The sequence below is a fragment of the Sander lucioperca genome, chromosome 5, assembly GCF_008315115.2.
Source record: "Sander lucioperca isolate FBNREF2018 chromosome 5, SLUC_FBN_1.2, whole genome shotgun sequence".
In the NCBI taxonomy this organism is placed as follows: Eukaryota; Metazoa; Chordata; class Actinopteri; order Perciformes; family Percidae; genus Sander; species Sander lucioperca.
Window position 1 is genome coordinate 13,069,897 of NC_050177.1, and position 17,683 is coordinate 13,087,579.

Genomic DNA, 17,683 nt, shown 5'->3' on the forward strand with positions numbered 1-17,683 from the left:
AGTAACAAAGAGAAATATACTCTGAAAAGCTGAAAAACAAGTTCTCAGCCAACAACTGTGTGTCTGTGTGGAGTGGTCCTATAATACATCCATGGGAGAGGCCTGCCGGGCTTTATCAACTACAGGAGCCCCCCCCCACACTGCAAGACCCATCAACTGGCCTACAACCTGAATGGGTGTTACAGGTTTGAGCCTACATTTACACCCCTCACCCACTGATATCAAACAACCATCTGCTGTTGTTTCAGCTTCCATGGGAGAAAAGAACCATGTGGATAGCAGGGCTGATGAGAAACATCTGCCAAACCGGACACTGTAGGAGTTCACTAACTCCAGAAGATGGCAGTAATGCAATACTAATAAGGATGCCAGCTGCCGTTAAACTCAAAGAAGGGCAGCAGTAGTCACATGAGATGGGGCTGGTGTTGTGTATTGTGTCACGTGAGGTGTCTCTACTTAAACATGGCTCCAACAACTAGCACAGAACAAAACAACATCGGCTGACTGACTGTCGTCTGTCTACTGACATGCATCAGTAAACTTTAGAAATAGGGAGGGAGCAAATGTGGCCCCGCTGTTATGTCCTCGTTTTATATAGTAACTGTAGTAACGTTACAAACTCATCATGCGTGACACCGGTGGTGCACCGTTAGCTTAAGCACGGCTAGCTAGCTGTCAACTGCTACAAGTGGTGAGAGGTAAGCAAAATACTAAACACTGAGCGCTGTTTTTCTGTATTCACAGTGGAGTTTAACCAGTATGGCTGCTCCCGTTTCGCTTTGTGTCAATATTGCTAGTAACTATATGAGGGCTTTCTGCTTGCTTGAGTGAGGTATCGTAACGTTAGCCACTTCGATAAGCTAGCTAGCTAACTGTCAAGTTGACGTTACTTCCCCAATAGTCTTCTTAAACTCCCAACTCACTTTATCCGTTCCGTTAAGTAGGCCTATAACGTGAAAGATGTTGTCATAATATTTACACGTGTCGTATTTAAGCTTGCAATTTTTATAGTCTCGGTTGCGTTTTGGATGTTAGCTATCTATTCCAGACAGCTAACGTTAGCAGCCTAGCTAACATTATAATACATATCCATTCAAACTTTGAACTACTTGTACTGTATTACCGTCTTGGGAACTTGTCGTAAAGTGAGTTGTACATTTAGTAAGCTAGTGAGTAATAGTTTGCTTGTGGGAAAGTTACTGTTTAAATCACTTAACTTGAGACTTTTTAGTAAACCTGCCACCAAATAGATCAAATGTGCTGATGGGGCGGAAGCAGTCATGTGAGCAGAGTTGAGCTCAAACTTCAGGGACTTTAAGGACAAGTACTCGTGTGCATTCACCAACATCACATAACGCATTCATTGCAGCAACCTGCTTTTCTCCTCTGTCAAACATTCTCTCATCACAGCAAAATTACTGTTAATGAACTACGAAAGAAGCTTATCTAATTATCCATTTATGCTTTTCAATTATTTCCTCAGAGGAACAGGAGGAAGAGGAGATTAGGGCTGCCTTTGATGACTGTGATTTCTTCCTCCATGAATGTCTGAAAGACGTCCTTGTGGAAGACAGCAAGGCATACGTGGCAGGACATTGTGCGACTCTTAACAAGCATTGGAGACTCACCATGGATTGGCTGATGCATACAGTCGAGAAAGACTTGGGGGTTGACCGGCGGCAGCAAGGACCAGGTCCTCGTCCCAGGGAGGTCGTAGCCCTTGTTCCAACGCGCTGGGTGTTGGGCCTGAGGGAGAGGAGGATCATGCGCTGTGCCCGCTTTGACAGCATCAGTGAGGCAGAAATTCGCACCTACCTTCAGTGTTCCCAGGCAAAGTTGCCTCCTGGCTGGACACGAGTCTGCATTCAGGGTCTGAGGAAAAGCAAGCTGAGCTACAGGTTGGCCAGAGACCCATGTCATCAACAAATGGAATTCATGTCACAGGATTCTTATGTCAAAACCATGCAGTGTGTGTCGCAACATAATGTCAGGTACTATACAAACTTTGATATTCTGTGTTTATATATAGTCTCATGTGGCTATACATGTCACCTTATGTCTGTGGTAAAACTCAATCAAATGAAAAAAATATCCTTTTTAAAGACCATGTCATTCCCATGTCATTTGACTGTTATTTGTGAACATTAATTGCTCTCATACAAAGAGCTTAAAAAAGCTTTTCTGTGACGATTTTAGGTAGAGCTGAAACAATTAATTGATTAATCGATAAGTTGATCGACAGATCTTTAATCTGCAACAATGTTTAAAAAGGGTTGCTTGTAAAATTAATTTATCCAGCAAACATGCTGCTTTACTGCTTTTGTACATTTTATATTGAGATAAAATGTATCAATTTACAGTCTTTAGGCAATTTTTACTACTTTCTGACATTTTATAAAGTAAATGATTGATACAAAAATAACAGTTAGATTAATCTGTAATGAAAATAATTGTAAGTTGCAACCCTAAAATCAGGGTACCTAGAACTTCACTTAAAACGGACTTGCCTTTGTGTATTGCTTTAGAGTTTGTGTACAAATGAGTTTTTTTCAGTTACATAGCTACCTTCTATGGTTAAGACAGGGTATCTAATTCACTGTTAGTGGGGTCGCTCAATAGGGCACTCTTATAATATTAGGCAGTTCACTCTTGCTTGTAGCTTTTGGAAGGTTCCCATAGTCAGAAAGTCAAACTATTATTAACTATCTTCTTATCTTAACTAATTGAATTCTCGGGATAGATGTCCATTAAATGTCTTGTTTGCAGTGAATTTAAAGTTCACAAGTGTGAGATTTATGTACGAGTATAAATATCTAACATATTTGAGATAGCAATAATTCAACTATGTCTTTTCTCTCTTTTTCAGGAATCTGTGGCATGATGCTCATTACAAACTTGTGCAGGCATATGCTGGAGCCAATGAGCAGATGCATGTTGCAGCTGTAGATGCAGTGCGTAATGCTTTACAGAAGCTCTTCAATTCCACCTTCATCTCATCTGACAGAGTGTCACCATCCCTTTCTCCAGCCAGAGAGAAGGAGAAAGAAAACTACTTGCCAACCAGTTCATCTTGCTCTTCCAAGTCCCAGTCAGACCATCTGTGTCCTAACGTTCTGCCTGCAGAATGTTTGCTGGAGACAGCAGAAATGCTCTACGTGATTCTACCTTATACTCAGTATTCACTCCATGATATTGTCTCCTTCAGCCCAGCCAAGCTTGCTAACAGCCATGCCAAAGTGTTGTTCATTCTCTACCAGTTACTGATAGCTCTGCAGGGATGTCATGCAGCAGGTCTGTCTTGTGGAGAGCTCTCCCTGCAGGACGTAGCTGTAGATGAGCAGCTCTGCAGCCGCCTCAAGCTCAACCTAGCCCATTATGAGGAACTGGGGACGGAATGGGATGCAAACAGCGATGTTACAGGCAGACAAGTGCCAAAACGTATCCTGCCAAGGAACAATTCATGTGTGAGCCAAGAGAACAAAATACTTTGCAAAGACTGCTTTGATGAGCTTAAGAAGTTGGTTCTAGACTGGGTCCATGGACGAGTCAGTAACTTCCGCTACGTGATGGAACTCAACAGGTTAGCAGGACGGCGAGAAGGAGACCCTAATTATCACCCAGTGCTGCCTTGGGTGGTTGATTTTACTGTGCCATTCGGAAAATTCCGGGACCTCAGGAGGTCAAAGTTCAGGCTGAACAAAGGGGATAAGCAGCTAGACTTCACATATGAGATGACCAAAGAGGCTTTGGCTGCTGCAGTCGGTAACGGGGTTGGTGGTAGCGGTGTAGGTGGAGACCTTGGTGGCTCTGTAGGTGCCGGCGGTGCTGGACAGTCTGACCATCTCCATGTACCTCACCACATATCTGATGTGCTCTCAGACATTACCTACTATGTCTACAAAGCTCGACAGACACCCAAGTCAGTGTTGTGCAGCCATGTTAGATCCCAGTGGGAGCCAAACGAATACCCAGCCAGTATGGAGCGCATGCAGAGCTGGACCCCTGATGAATGCATTCCAGAGTTCTACACAGATCCCTCCATTTTCCGCTCAATCCACCCCGATATGCCAGACCTGGATGTGCCTTCCTGGTGCAAGTCGTGTGAGGAATTTATTGAGGTCCATCGGCGCCTTCTGGAGAACAGAGAAGTGTCCCAACACTTGCATCACTGGATAGATCTCACATTTGGCTATAAGCTGTCTGGTAAAGAAGCTGTCAAGGCCAAGAACGTGTGCCTCCACCTGGTGGACAACCACACCAATCTTACTACCTATGGTGTAGTTCAGCTGTTTGACCAGCCCCACCCACCACGCTTATCTCCTTCCCAGTACGCCCCAGCAGAACCTCCTCTCCTTGGCCTTGCTGCTCTTAATGTGCCTTCTCTACACATCCCTCAAATTGACAGTGGGGCTGACACTGTGGATGAAATGGTACCAGAGTCTACAGGGTGTGAGTCCAGTGGCTGGACCATGGTAGACAGAGAAGAAGAGCTTGAACAAGGTATGGAAGCTCTGGACTCATTAGCATCTGCTGGCTCAGCCAGTTCTGCGCCCTGCTCTGTGCCAATGCCAAGCATCAGTACGGCTGGAGGAAAGATAGGAGGAGAGCACGCGGGACTTAATGTATCTCAGTCCCCGAATTCATTCCCTGGTGATTTCACAAGCGGCTTAGGCCCTGGTTTACGCAGTGCCATGTTACAAAGAGGTGGGTCAACGACCAAAAAACATGGGGAGGGTAGTGTTACTGCCAGCAATGCAGAGGATATCAAGATCGTCCTCCCTGAAGGCTTCAACCCATTGCAGCCGTTGGAAGAGCTGGAGAAGTTGAATAACTTTCTGGTAAAGAGTCTGCACGCTGAAGTATGGCATCCTGCAGGAACTACTGACTGCATGAACGATGGTGTCATAATTGAATCTCTACCCTCTCTTACACAGCTCTACCAAAGAGATATGCAGGCCCTTGGTGTTCTCATCGCTGAGATATTCCACTCCTCTAAACTGAGAGGACTGAAACCAGGCACCCCCCTGAGACAGCGTTTCCAAGCTGTAATGAAGCTATGTTCTGCCAGCCTCCGTGATGTGCCACTGTCTTTGCATCATGCTGTTGAGACACTGCTTCTAATAGAGAAGCACTCTGGAATAGCACAGAAAGAAGTACCAGATTGCCCACATCCACTTCTTTTCAAATATGAACCCATCTGCGATGGTCTCCCTCCCCCAAACCCCTGCCAATTATTGAACTCAATCATCACCCCCTTTCCTTTCCCTTCCTATTTTGCAGCACTTCATAATTTCATCTTTTCCTACCATGCCAAGATGGAGACCACATGTAGTCTTCAAGGAAGAGATGTTGTCTTTAACTTGTGGCAGCAGCTTGAGACACTGTTGCGGGGTAACATCACAGCTGAGGGTCTTGAAATTCTCTTGCCCTTCATTCTAGCCCTCATGCTTGAGGAGTCAACTGCTGTCTATGCTACTTGGTACCTTTTCGAGCCCATCTCTAGAGTACTGGGTCCCAGAAATGCAAACAAGTACCTACTGAAGCCACTGATCAACGTTTATGAAAACCCTCACTGCCTACGGGGACGTTTCTATCTCTACACTGACTGTTTCATTCTGCAGCTTATTGTGAGGCTCGGCCTGCAGGCCTTTCTGTCCAGCCTGCTCCCCCACGTGCTGCAGGTCATCACTGGCTTTGAAAGCTGCATCTCAGGCTCGGGAGGGGAAGCTGGCAAAGGGTTGAGGAGTGGCACATGTAATCTAGAAGAGGAAGAAGACTATCAATGTGGCGAGGTGCAGCCATCTTCTGGATCTGTTAGCGGGAAAATGGGAGGTGGCGGTGGTGCCAGTGGAGGAGTCGGCGTGGTGGGGGAGTCTGGGATGGTCGATTACTCCTCTGGCATCAGTCTCAATGACCAGGTTTTTCTCTCAGAGGCAGAGGACTTTCAGAATGAGTTCTATGTCAACGGTGGAGCAGGGGTGGCTGCTGGGAAACAGCAGAGCCAGAACTCTGCAACCAAGGATCAAGACCAGGAGTCTCTAAGTGTGGGGAAACTAAGTGACAAAAGCAGCACAAGTGAGCTCTCACTGGGTGATGGAGACTCAATGCGGGATCGAGCCAGTCTCAAATCAGCTGATAGCAGCCAGGACCTGAAACACGCTAGTGAGGGAGAGGAGGGAGGAGAGCTGGAGGAAGAAGAGGTGACCGAGACTGAGGGTAAAGAGGGGACAGACGACCCTACTGTTGCCAACCTGGAGCTCTCTGGCTGCACAGACGCTTCAGACACTACAGTTGCCACATTGGAGGGTGAGTTTATGAATGGAATGGCACTGGAAGAGACTGATAAAGGCATTGTGGGAGAGCAGGAAGAGGATGACCATGATCCATCAGAAGAGTCTCGGGAGAAAGAGCAAAAGATTCTTTTAGGTGAGTGAATGATTGAGGTTTATGTAAATTTGTTTATTAACTGATAATGTCTAATGATTTTAATCATGTCTACTCCACACACAGACACAGTTTGCAAAACAGTTCGGTGGCTGTCAGCAAAGCTTGGACCAACAGTGACCGCTCGATACGTGGCCAGAAATTTGCTGCGATTGCTCACAAATTGTTACATTGGTACGTAACGTAACTGTATAACATAAAAACTTTAATTGCCTCATGTATACATGATTAATATTTTTGCAACATTGAGCAAACCCTTTTTTTATTTCAAAGTGGTGTCATGTGTTACTGCTCGTGTTTTCTTCACCCCTTTTCCTCCTCATGATCTCTGCCTGTAGGGCTTGAGAAACACCAGTTTATGACCGTTGCATCTGAGGAGAGCAGTCTGGAGAGTGTGGGAATGGGCAGTGTTTATGAGAAGAAACCTGTTCTTGGTGACCAGACAGCAGGGCCTGTGTTGGACTGTCTCATCTACATAGCTCAACTTTATGGGGAGCCTGTACTCACTTACCAGTACCTGCCTTATATAGGATATCTGGTAAGGCGAATGTACACTAGCACACAGACTGTAAAACCTCCTTTGGCCTTTTAAGCTGAATTGCTGTTTTGTGGAAAAATGAAATATGTACCAAATGTTCTTTCATTTCACAAATATGTTTGTTTCCAGGTTTCTCCACCTTCTTCGCAGCGTCTTAACACACGTAAAGAGGCAAGTCTGCTTGGAGCTGTTGCACTTACACAGAAGATCATTGTCTTTCTCTCTGATACCACTCTAATGGACATGCTTATGAAGATCAACCAGGATGTGCTCCTGCCACTACTGGACTTGCTCACCACCCCCCGTATGGGGTAAATAACACACATACAATGATGCAAATACTCTAGATGTATGTTAAGGGAAATAACTTATGATGGTGCATAATTATTTGAACACAGCATGTCAACTAGTAATATCATTGTAAAATATTGCAAACATTGATTTTGTTTTTATTAAGTGAACTGTCTATGTCTATGAAGTATAATCAGAAAACCTGCTACAATACATCTGTCATTCATCCTCTGCTTGGTTGTACCCATTCTGCTGTACTCAGGTTCCCCAGCGGGGTGCAGACACGCATTGCCGTCTGTCTCAAGACACTCAGCCTGATGGCTCTCATCTGTCTGCGCATCGGGAGGGAGATGGTGCAACAGCATATGGCTGACACTCTGCGTCGGTTCTTTGCTGTTTTCTCTCTGCTGCATTCTCTGCAGCCCCAGGTATTCACACACACACACACACACACACACACACACACACACACACACACACACACACACACACACACACACACGACACACACACACACACACACACACACACGACACACACACACACACACACGACACATGAAGACTGACCAGTGTGTTGTCAGTTTATTTCTAGAATGCTTTCAACAAGCAGATCTGTCACAAAGAGCTTTACAAAAACAGATGACAGAAAGCCAGATGAAAATATGGATGAAAATAAAAACAAGGGAGAAACTTGGAATACAAACTGTCTGAAACTGAAAGAGTACTTGCATTTGTGAGCATGGCAGGATGGTTTTTCTTGTTGCATCAGATAATTTAGAATTTTCTTCATGTAGTTACACCTGTATCTTTTGAGAATGGAATTGGAAATACACACGTGTTGACTGTCTCTTATACACTGTAGCTGGACAGCGCTCCTCGCAGAGTTGTGGGAGAAGTCACGGTTGTGGACGTCTTCACACCCGAAGAGTCGAATGTGACATATGAGTTGGGGGTATTGGAGGAGCTACAGACTGTATTTAACCCTGAGATGGCCCATGCCTCATACATCCCCTTCTACTGCCTCATTGGTAGGGAACTGCCAAACTCAAAATGCCCTATCCAGCAGGAAGAAGGCAGTATATTCTGCTGAAATCAAATATATTTTTATAATTCAGTGGTAAAAATCATTGCTGTATTGTGATTTCCTTAGGTGACATGGCTATTCGGAAGCTGGTTCCCAACTATGAGCTGGTCTGGCAGTTGGCCCAGTCCTACCATCAGAGTTTGCGTCAGGGGAGTACAGAGACAAACCTCACAACAGCATCAAGGGTGGAGTTACCTCCTACTTCCATGGGTCTCTCTGGTTTGGGCAGACGTGTGGGTTGCAGCCCATTCCCTGCACCCTCGACTAGCTCCACCTTGCTAGGAGACTCCCTTCCTGAGTCGGGCACGTTTGGGAGCCACCTGGTAGGAAACCGCATCCAAGTGTCCCGGGACACTGATTATGATGGTAGCCCGACCCTGGGCTTGGCAAACTCTTGGGGACGCTCCAGCCATACCGCCCCCATCATCACCACTGCCTCCACCTTCACCACTCCGTCAGTAGGCACAGCTTCCTTCTCCTCCTGGGTGACAGGCCCCACCCCAGAGGACAGTGTCCTGAAGCAGGAGCTCCCTCGCAGTGGCCGTTCCCTGCAGGGCAACTGGCTGGCCTACTGGCAGTATGAGATTGGCCTCAACCAGCAGGATCCACATTTTCACTTCCACCAGATCCGACTGCAGAGCTTCCTGGGCCACTCAGGCACCACAAAGTGTTTGGCACCGCTGGCAGGAGAGGATTACTTCCTCTCTGGTAGTAAAGACAAGACTGTGAAGCTTTGGCCTCTCTATAACCATGGTGATGGAACACAGGAGGTGGAGCCTAGGCTGACGTATACTGACCATCGAAAGTCAATCTTTTATGTTGGACAGCTAGAGGCTTCACAGGATGTAGTCAGCTGTGATGGTAATGTGCACCTGTGGGACCAGTATACAGGTAAGAGAGACAATGCATTTCTGCTCATTATTAGAACTGCGCATCTAAAATGTAATGTCATGTAATTTTTTTCATGAGGACATGAGACTCAAATGGAATGAAAATAATAACTGTACTATTCTATATAACTACACTCGATTTATTGTCCTTAGGCAAGCAGATCCGCTCGTATGAAGCCGTGGATGGGAAGAATCCCATTACAGCTGTCGCCACCATGCCAGCACCACACTGCAGTGTTGTGTTTGGCAGTGCAGATTCTATTCTCCGCTTCATCGACCCTCGCAAACCTGGATTGCAGGTAGCAGATTACACTTAGCAAGCTCATTCTGCCATACAATATTCCCCAATTATATTTTCAAAATGGTAGCACCTTTTACACTTCTCCACTATAGTTATTTCATACTTGACGGTGACCAATTCCCCTGTGTCCCCAGCATGAATTTCGTCTGGCATATAACAATGTGAGTGCTGGGCTCATCCGCTACCTGGCAGTGAGCCCTTCAGGGCGTACTGTGGCTGCAGGTTTCTCATCCGGCTTCATTGTTCTGCTAGACGCACGCACAGGGCTTATTCTGAAGGGCTGGCCGGCTCATGAGGGAGATATCCTCCAAATGAAGGTATTTTTTGTGTGTGTGTGTGTGTGTGTGTGTGTGTGTGTGTGAGACACCTTCTTAGTCAGTGGTCTTCAATAAATTTGTGGTCAGTGGACTACTGGAAAATGTTTTACCATTGACAGTAAAACAGATTCCATGGTTTGACTGTTGACAACAATAGTTGCAATGCAAGTGCATTTCTTTTGTTTTTTTGGGGGGCGTCTTTGCCTTTTATTTAAATAGCAGACAGTAATGAGGAGACAAGGAATGCAACTAGAGGTTCCTGGCTAGGCTTGAACCTTGGACGTTGCAACTACATGGACAAACCTGTAGGGAGCAGGGCACCCCTAAAGTGCATCTCTTACAGGATTAATTTGAAATAGTTATTTCAACTATTTGGGAACATCAGGCAAATGTTTTTCATGTTTTCAAATTATAACAATTGCTAACTGGGGTAGTTATATTAATCTCAATATATTTGTTGAATGCATAAGTAAATGAGTGTTTAGAATAGTATAGACCAGAGATCTTCAACAGGGGGTCCGGGACCCCTAGGGGGTCCTCAGAGTCACTGCAGGGGGGCCTCCAAATTATTGTTAATTTTTGTTTTGTTGTTTTTTCAAAAATTAAAGTCTTTACATAAATCCAACATATTATTAGCAAATATAAATGCCCACTGATGATGGGCTTACTTGCCTATAGGTAACACTGTCACTAAGGTAGCCATCCAGAGATACAGTTAATCCCAAAGGATTCACTGTGCCTCATTTATGTTGAGAATTAAAATATTATTTATAAAATCATGCCAACAATGATTATTTTGATAGCTTAGTATTCTATGCACTAAAAAGTTATGTATAAAGGCTTTAGGCCACCCTACACGTTATTGTAGGCCTAGTTTAATATCCAACTTAATTTTATACAGTATATGTAGTAGGGGGTCCCTGCTCCATCTCTCTCTCAGTTAAGGGGTCCTTGGCTTAAAAAATGTTGAAGACCCCTGGTGTAGACAATTAGGTGGTTATGTATTAAAACCACTGTTGGATGCGTAGCAGACGTCAGAGAAGAAGGGAGTAAGAAAAGGAAGAAAATGTGAAAAACTCAGAGTGGCTGAATACTAACTACTTTTGTATGTCTGTTCAGCTCGGAAGGAGAACAGAAATATCAGTGATTTCCTGATTTTAAGGAGAAACATGCCTCACTTTTTTTGCTTTAGAAAATGATACCTCAATCAAATGGTGGCCAAACACTTACTTGAACCCTTGTTACACCACGCACCAGTATTTTACATGTTTCCCAATACCGGCTGATGTGTGGGATTAACGGTCAAATTGTTGACTCAAGACGTGGGCGGGGGGGACGCAGCTCATGCAGTGTGTCAAAGAAATGGGCGGTTGCCCACTATGCTGTAGTCAAACTTTGTGTTCTGTCAGATAAATTGTAGTTAAAAACAAGTGGACCATTTTTCCAACATGACTCCATTACTTTGTTGAGTTGTAAGCATGGTATAAATTCTGAAATAATAGAAGGGTTGTATGGGTTTGAGAGGGCTTGGAAGATCGGTATATCATTAAATAGAACAGGCAGTGTTGTAGTCAAGAACACCTAAACCAAGACCAAGTCATCGCCAAGACCAGAGTGTATCGAGACCGAGACAAGACCGAGACTTTGAGGGGTTGAGACCAAGTCAAGACCAAGACCAAGGCAGGGCGAGACAGAGTCTAGACCAAAACCAGACCAGTGCGAGTCCCACACTGCATGGCACAATAAAATGTGGAAAATGATAACCATAGGCACTCCTCAAATTGATCGGAAAGATCCACATTCCCATAAAAAAACACCCACAGAAAACGGAGTGTGTGTTAAGGGGGGCGGGGAGAGGGCGCTAACAGTAACAAATTTAAATTAGAAATGAGTCAAGCTATTGGTTGCAGGAAGTTTTACATCTAATCACAGTGATGATGTTAACACATAAATCAGACAATGCACAGACAATTGAGTGATATCTCTGCAGTTGTGGTCATGACCGGTCTTGAAATAAATCCTGAGTCCTCTTTATCTGAGACAAAACAGAGTGAAAATTTGGTCCATACCGACCATACAGACCTTCAAAAAGTGGTCTTGAGACTGGTATGGAGACCAAGACCGATCTTGAGTACTACATCAGTGATAGCAGGCCTATACAGTAGGCTTTTACTGTTAGGAAGATCATGTCTTTCTGTTTATTTGTTGTTAGTCGATGTTAAGGTGCATCAAAAACAGCATCCAAATCTGGTGGATAGTAGATCACTATCAGGCTTCCTGGTAAACAGTGGGAACTTTTGGATGAAAACAGCTGTGGAAGTCACAACCCACATAATGTCAGCCAGTTAATCACTTGTCACTTGTGTTGACTCTTTGACTCTGAGCGGCCCACATTACATCCGTATGTCTGACCATGACACCTGGTGGATTACCTACATGAGTGATAGGATCATTTTACGTTAATTAGTGACCTGCTTTTGATTCAGGTTGAGAGATCTTGGTGTAAAAGGGGTATCGTTGATAGATTGTAAACCCCACATTGCCGCCCCCTGATAAAAATGAAAACAAGCTTTTTATTAAATGCACGAAGTTTGCAATTTTCAGGAAGAGGAATATTTCTGTTTAAGGTGCATTCAGTCTGTAATGTTAATTTAGTCTTAATTTAGTTTCATATATATAAAACACCTGAGCTATTAGTACTACTACTAAGACAATAGTTGTGAGAGCATGTTACTGTATTCTTTGACCACATCACATACTTGAGCCAGAAGGTGTGGCTGTACTCTTCATTAGGCATGTGATAAATATTCAAGAAGACGTTCTGCCAAGTGGCTTTTTCTTTTGACATTCCCCAATGGTAGTGGTTGAGCTATACTAAGCGGTGCAGAGATGGTGAAAGTTGTACCCAGCAAGTCTGTTGTCAACAGTACGCAAGGATGAGCAAACTTTATTTAACCCCAAATTAGGTCAAGGATTGTCTCTCTGGTTTTAAAGGCACAAGTTTAGGCAAATATGGACACAGGTTACTCATTAGAAAGACCACAGTGGTTCCCATTGGCACATTCATATTACTCTGACTCCCCCCGCAATTCTTACGTGTAGCAACCAGTGGCTGTTTTCATATTAAGCTGGGTAATTAAAAACAAACTGTTTATTATCTTATTTGAAGAAGAAAAAAGAGTAAATTATTTGTAGTAAATAAAGATTATCAAACAAATTGTAATTAATCTCAACTAAAGGTTCTAAGTTTATGGGTACAAGAACACTACAGTTTTTTATTATGTTTCATTAAATTCCAAGCTATGTGCTTTAGAGTGTCAGTAACTGTAGACAATATGCAAGGCCGGATTAGTATCCCCAGTGGCCCCTGGGCACTGAAGCTCATGGGCCCCCTTCCACCCCATAACACCCACGCCCTCCAAAGGAGGCGATAAAAAATCTATTGGCAAACTGCAGGCAGCTGATAGAACTATAGACGATACTAAGGCGCACCAGGTGTGTGATTTGACATGCCAAATCACTATTGGTCAAAAGATGAGTGACTAGTCCAGCTGAGCAGGCATCAAGTATGCCTTTTCCAGTTCAATAAACCAAGTACTGCCATCTGACTCGCATCACAAGACAATGTTACAATGAATTAAATCATACGAAAGTATTGTATGGCTCAAGCGATATAGTATTCACTAAAAATCACCCAAGCAGAAAGCACAATAGTAATTCTGAAACGTGATTGACTAAAGATACAACAATGCCATCACACAACACAGCTGAGTGCAGGTTGCAAAATAACAGTCACTAAGTCAGCTGGCAACTTCACAAACTGCAAAAGCCAACATGTACTGCACTTGACAACTAAGTCTCACACAGGCCTATAGCAGCATCACAAAATAATGATGCAATACACGTCTGATATGCATGGCATTTCAATTAACGAAACAAAATATGTACATTATCTGGTCACACAGTCACAACAGATTATATTAGCCTACTCAATTTACAGATAGCATAATAGCTCTTACCTTTTAGAAGTTCTTTTTTCTTATCTTTTTCTTTGCAAAGTCGCAGATCAAATCCTCAAGTCAAGCTCCCTCACCAGCTCGCTAAACCCTACTACAAATGCATTGCTGTGTGTTGGTAGCACTTTACAGGCAAAGCAATAAATGTCTCCAGTGGACAGTGAATATAGAATCCACTACCGTGGTACAGTTTCACCATTGTGAAGGTGTCGGGTCAGTGCCTCGTAGTGAGAGAGCGTGTCTTTCTGCCGCCAGCCTTGTTGCCCCTCCGAGATGCTGGATATTTAGCCACCTGACTCTGAAAGGCTAATATCCCTCTGAGTATAATTTCCTCCCGGACAGTCTCTATAATCGGTCCCCATAGTGCATGGTCTTCAGAAATGATGGTACCTGAGGTGCCATTACCTTGTTCTGTAATGCTGATGACCGGGGCCTCATCTCTGCCTTTTTCCACAACAACTTTGCTAAAGTTAACGTTAGCTGCCGTTAGCTGTGGCTGAGCGTAGCTGGTAGAAGGCAGCAATTCTTCCAAGCTAACGTTGGCTAGCTCCTCGACATCCTCCGCTTCATCATTCCCAGCTCTTTTAAAAAAGCTATTTATTCGCGGGACATTTTTTATACTGTAGCAGCCGCTTCTTTCACTTCCTTTCCCACACTTTCACTCACTGATACAACCCAATCTGATCGGGGATCTGTTACAAATTAATTCCACTCTTTCAATCTCAACTAGTTCTTAGAAAACTGATTTTGAATCAGTACGATGTAAACAACCTGCTCTATGCCCACCCACCTTTATCATTAGCCAATCTACATAGTGCATGCGGCCTTCTCCCAATCATTACCTGTCCAGTCATCCAACTGACATATAAAACACAATCACGAGACTTCATTTTTTTGTAAACAACTTTTATTTTATTCTGATTGGATAATTATCAAGACTTCGCTTGGGCCCCAAGTGCGCATGGGACCCTGGGCCCATGCCCATAATGCCCATTGGGTAATTCGGGCTTGATAATATGAGTAAGAAATGGATATACTGTAAGTAGGCTGTTTGAGGTGTCTTTATTTTAAAAGTATCATATTTAGTTCACTCATTCTCTTCTCATATTCTTTTAGTTTCATGATACTTAGTAGTATTTAAAGCTATAGTGCATAGTTTCTGTCTCCCCCATGAAGAATTCTAAGTAATGACAACAAAACTGTTGGCGCGTCCACATGATACAACCCTTCCGTGATAGTAGCCAAGGAGGACACTGAGGACTAAAAAAACATGATGGTCATTCTCTTCACTCACAAGTTTCTGCGCGCAAAAGTCGCCGGACGCCACAATCTTCTGAGCATAGCCATACTGAGAAATACAGAGAGAGTTGTGTGGAGCTGATAGTTTTAATTAGCTTTGTAGCAACTCATTTTGCAATGGCTTGAATGTAACGGATGTTCATTAATATCAAAAAGTTATGCACTAAAGCTTTAATCTTGAAAAAAGGGTGTTGGACACTGGCAGAGTTTACTGTGATATGATATCAGCAGTCGGTGACTTCCTTTCTTGTGTTTTACTTTTCAGGCTGCAGAAGGAAACTTAGTCATCAGCTCCTCCACTGACTACACACTCGCTGTGTGGAAAGATTTGGAGCACAAGCCTCTTCGCCAGTACAAGTCGCAGTCCGACCCCATCCACGCCTTTGACCTTTACGGCTCGGAGATTGTGACCGGAACAGTGGCGAACAAGATCGGGGTGTACTCCATGGCAGATATCTCCCTGAGCCCAGTTAGCAGCACAAAGCTGAGCTCGGAGAACTTCCGCGGCACTCTGACCAGCCTGGCGGTCCTGCCCACCAAGAGGCTTCTGCTGCTGGGCTCTGAGAACGGGGCCATCCGGTTACTAGCTTAGGGGAAATCAGTGGCTCCCAGCTATGCTAAACACTCTTACCTTATTCCTGAAGACACCAGGTGTCTGAGCTCTCGCTGTCCCCTATGCTGGGCTCGAGGTGTACTGCTAGGGCAGTCACTCTAAATTGCTTTTTGAATGAAGCAGCACAAGTAAATCTTGCCACTCTGGCTGTTGGCACGGAATTTGATGAACAGGAAATGCCACGCAGTTAACATTCATCATGTACAGTAAATCCCATGATTTTAAAAGCCTATAGATGTATAGATAGTATATAATGGCGAATTCCTATCTTGACTAGGTCATTTATTCTTTTGACTAGGTCAGTTGTTCTGTTCAAAAGAATGAATGAGACGACATGCTCAGGAAAGGTGGAACCAAACCTGGTTCTTATGTAGTGTTTACGCTTTCCAAATAGATGCATAACAACACCAAAAAAACATTGACCTCAACTTTCATTTCCCTCGATGTTAGAATACATGCGTATGCAAATGCACTGATTAAACTATGCAGTATTTGTAGATCAAATCATTTTTGTGTTAGTGTTAACTCCGTGTTTCATAAGAGTTGTTTCACAGTAGATTGTTTATACATCATGAACAATAGAAGTACACCCGCTGTTTTGGTGCATCTTCTCAGAGTGGAGATGCTTCCGATGTCTTCGCATTTAAAAGTCAATTACTGATGCACAGCCTTTATTCTACTGCAGAAGTATGGCCTGAATTGTAACATTTAGATTCTCACTCAGATTTTAAATACTGAATGTTTTTATCCACTAATACATTACTTGAAGTTGCTTTGGGATTTTTAAACCATGTTTAGAAATTCTTGATTTAGCAGTCAGAACCTGTAGCAACATTACACGGGTAGTGTATCTAGGCAGGTGCCACTTTGACTGGGTATGCCAGTTGTTAGACTCACCACTCTCTAATTTCTGTCGACAAAAGCTAACATTGGAACAGTCAATGCCAAGATAAACAGTTTTGTATTTTAACATTTGTATGTAACTGCATATGAATATGTTGAGGAAAAAAAAGGTCAATAAAAAATGTGGTTTAACTTGCTCTTTATTGTGTAATGCAAATGAATATACAGTAGCGATTCCCACAAAACTCTTAATGCCTCGGTCAAAGTTTTCACAGCCCAATAGCATCCAACAATCAAAACTCTCCCCTTTTGTATGATTTCCTCACTGTCATGTTGTAAAACACAGTTTGCCTTCTTTTCTAATTATTTGCCCAAAGCTCAAAATGCTCTGACAAGTGTATTACACCTTTTTTAAATATTTTGTGTTTTTTGTAAACCAGGAGTGAAAGCTCAATAATCGTAAAACAACAAAACTTTGTTTTCGAAAAGAAAATTTGTAGTTGCAATTGGTTACGATTGTTCCACTATCTCTGAACATTTTTAAGGAAAATCCTTTAACGCTTATTTATTAACTGGATTAATAAAAACATTCTTCCTTGTTTTGTTGTTTGTGTTTCAGTTCTGTGTGATTCACCTGGATTCATCCTGACTTCCAGCTTTGCCTCCTGATCTTGGCTGCTTCACTAGAGCTCAGATTGGACAAAGTCCCCTCTTGTGTTTGCACACGGCTGTCATGTGATCCAGCAGATATCACTTTAGCTTAGTGGTGAAATGTGACCAAATACACTGACATTTTTTTTTTCTTTTGTAATTTCTTTCCCTCTCTACAGTATTTATAGATCACAACATAAAACCACAGTTTCTAGACTTTGCAGAATGATCACGTCTTTTCTTTGAAGTTGGTAATAAATCAAAGCCAGGTTTCTTTTTTGGGGGAGTGTTGGCTTGTGTTCTCTGACATCAGATGTGTAACTCTGGTGTTGGCAAGCTGTGTTTGTTTACCCACACAAAGTTTGATTAACCACAATTTTGCAATTAATCTGTC

General features: G+C 43.4%; 1 protein-coding gene across 3 annotated transcripts; it reads left to right on the forward strand.

Moving 5' to 3' along the window:
- Nucleotides 1-390: 390 nt before the first annotated feature.
- On the forward strand, nt 391-17,238 carry wdr81 (WD repeat domain 81). 3 transcript variants are annotated; one of them, XM_031287058.2, is made up of 12 exons: nt 391-698; nt 1,484-1,991; nt 2,867-6,426; nt 6,511-6,618; nt 6,783-6,982; nt 7,112-7,293; nt 7,536-7,701; nt 8,138-8,303; nt 8,426-9,250; nt 9,403-9,548; nt 9,685-9,867; nt 15,448-17,238. In XM_031287058.2, exons 2-12 carry the CDS (start codon nt 1,630-1,632, stop codon nt 15,772-15,774), a joined length of 6,225 nt encoding a protein of 2,074 aa, XP_031142918.1. In that variant the 5' UTR covers nt 391-698; nt 1,484-1,629; the 3' UTR covers nt 15,775-17,238. The 3 variants fall into 3 exon arrangements, with proteins under 3 accessions (XP_031142918.1, XP_035857474.1, XP_035857475.1); XM_036001581.1 differs by having other exon boundaries at nt 1,493-1,991; nt 15,448-15,774; XM_036001582.1 differs by lacking the exons at nt 391-698; nt 1,484-1,991 and having other exon boundaries at nt 3,078-3,082; nt 4,098-6,426.
- The last annotated feature ends 445 nt before the right edge of the window (nt 17,239-17,683 follow it).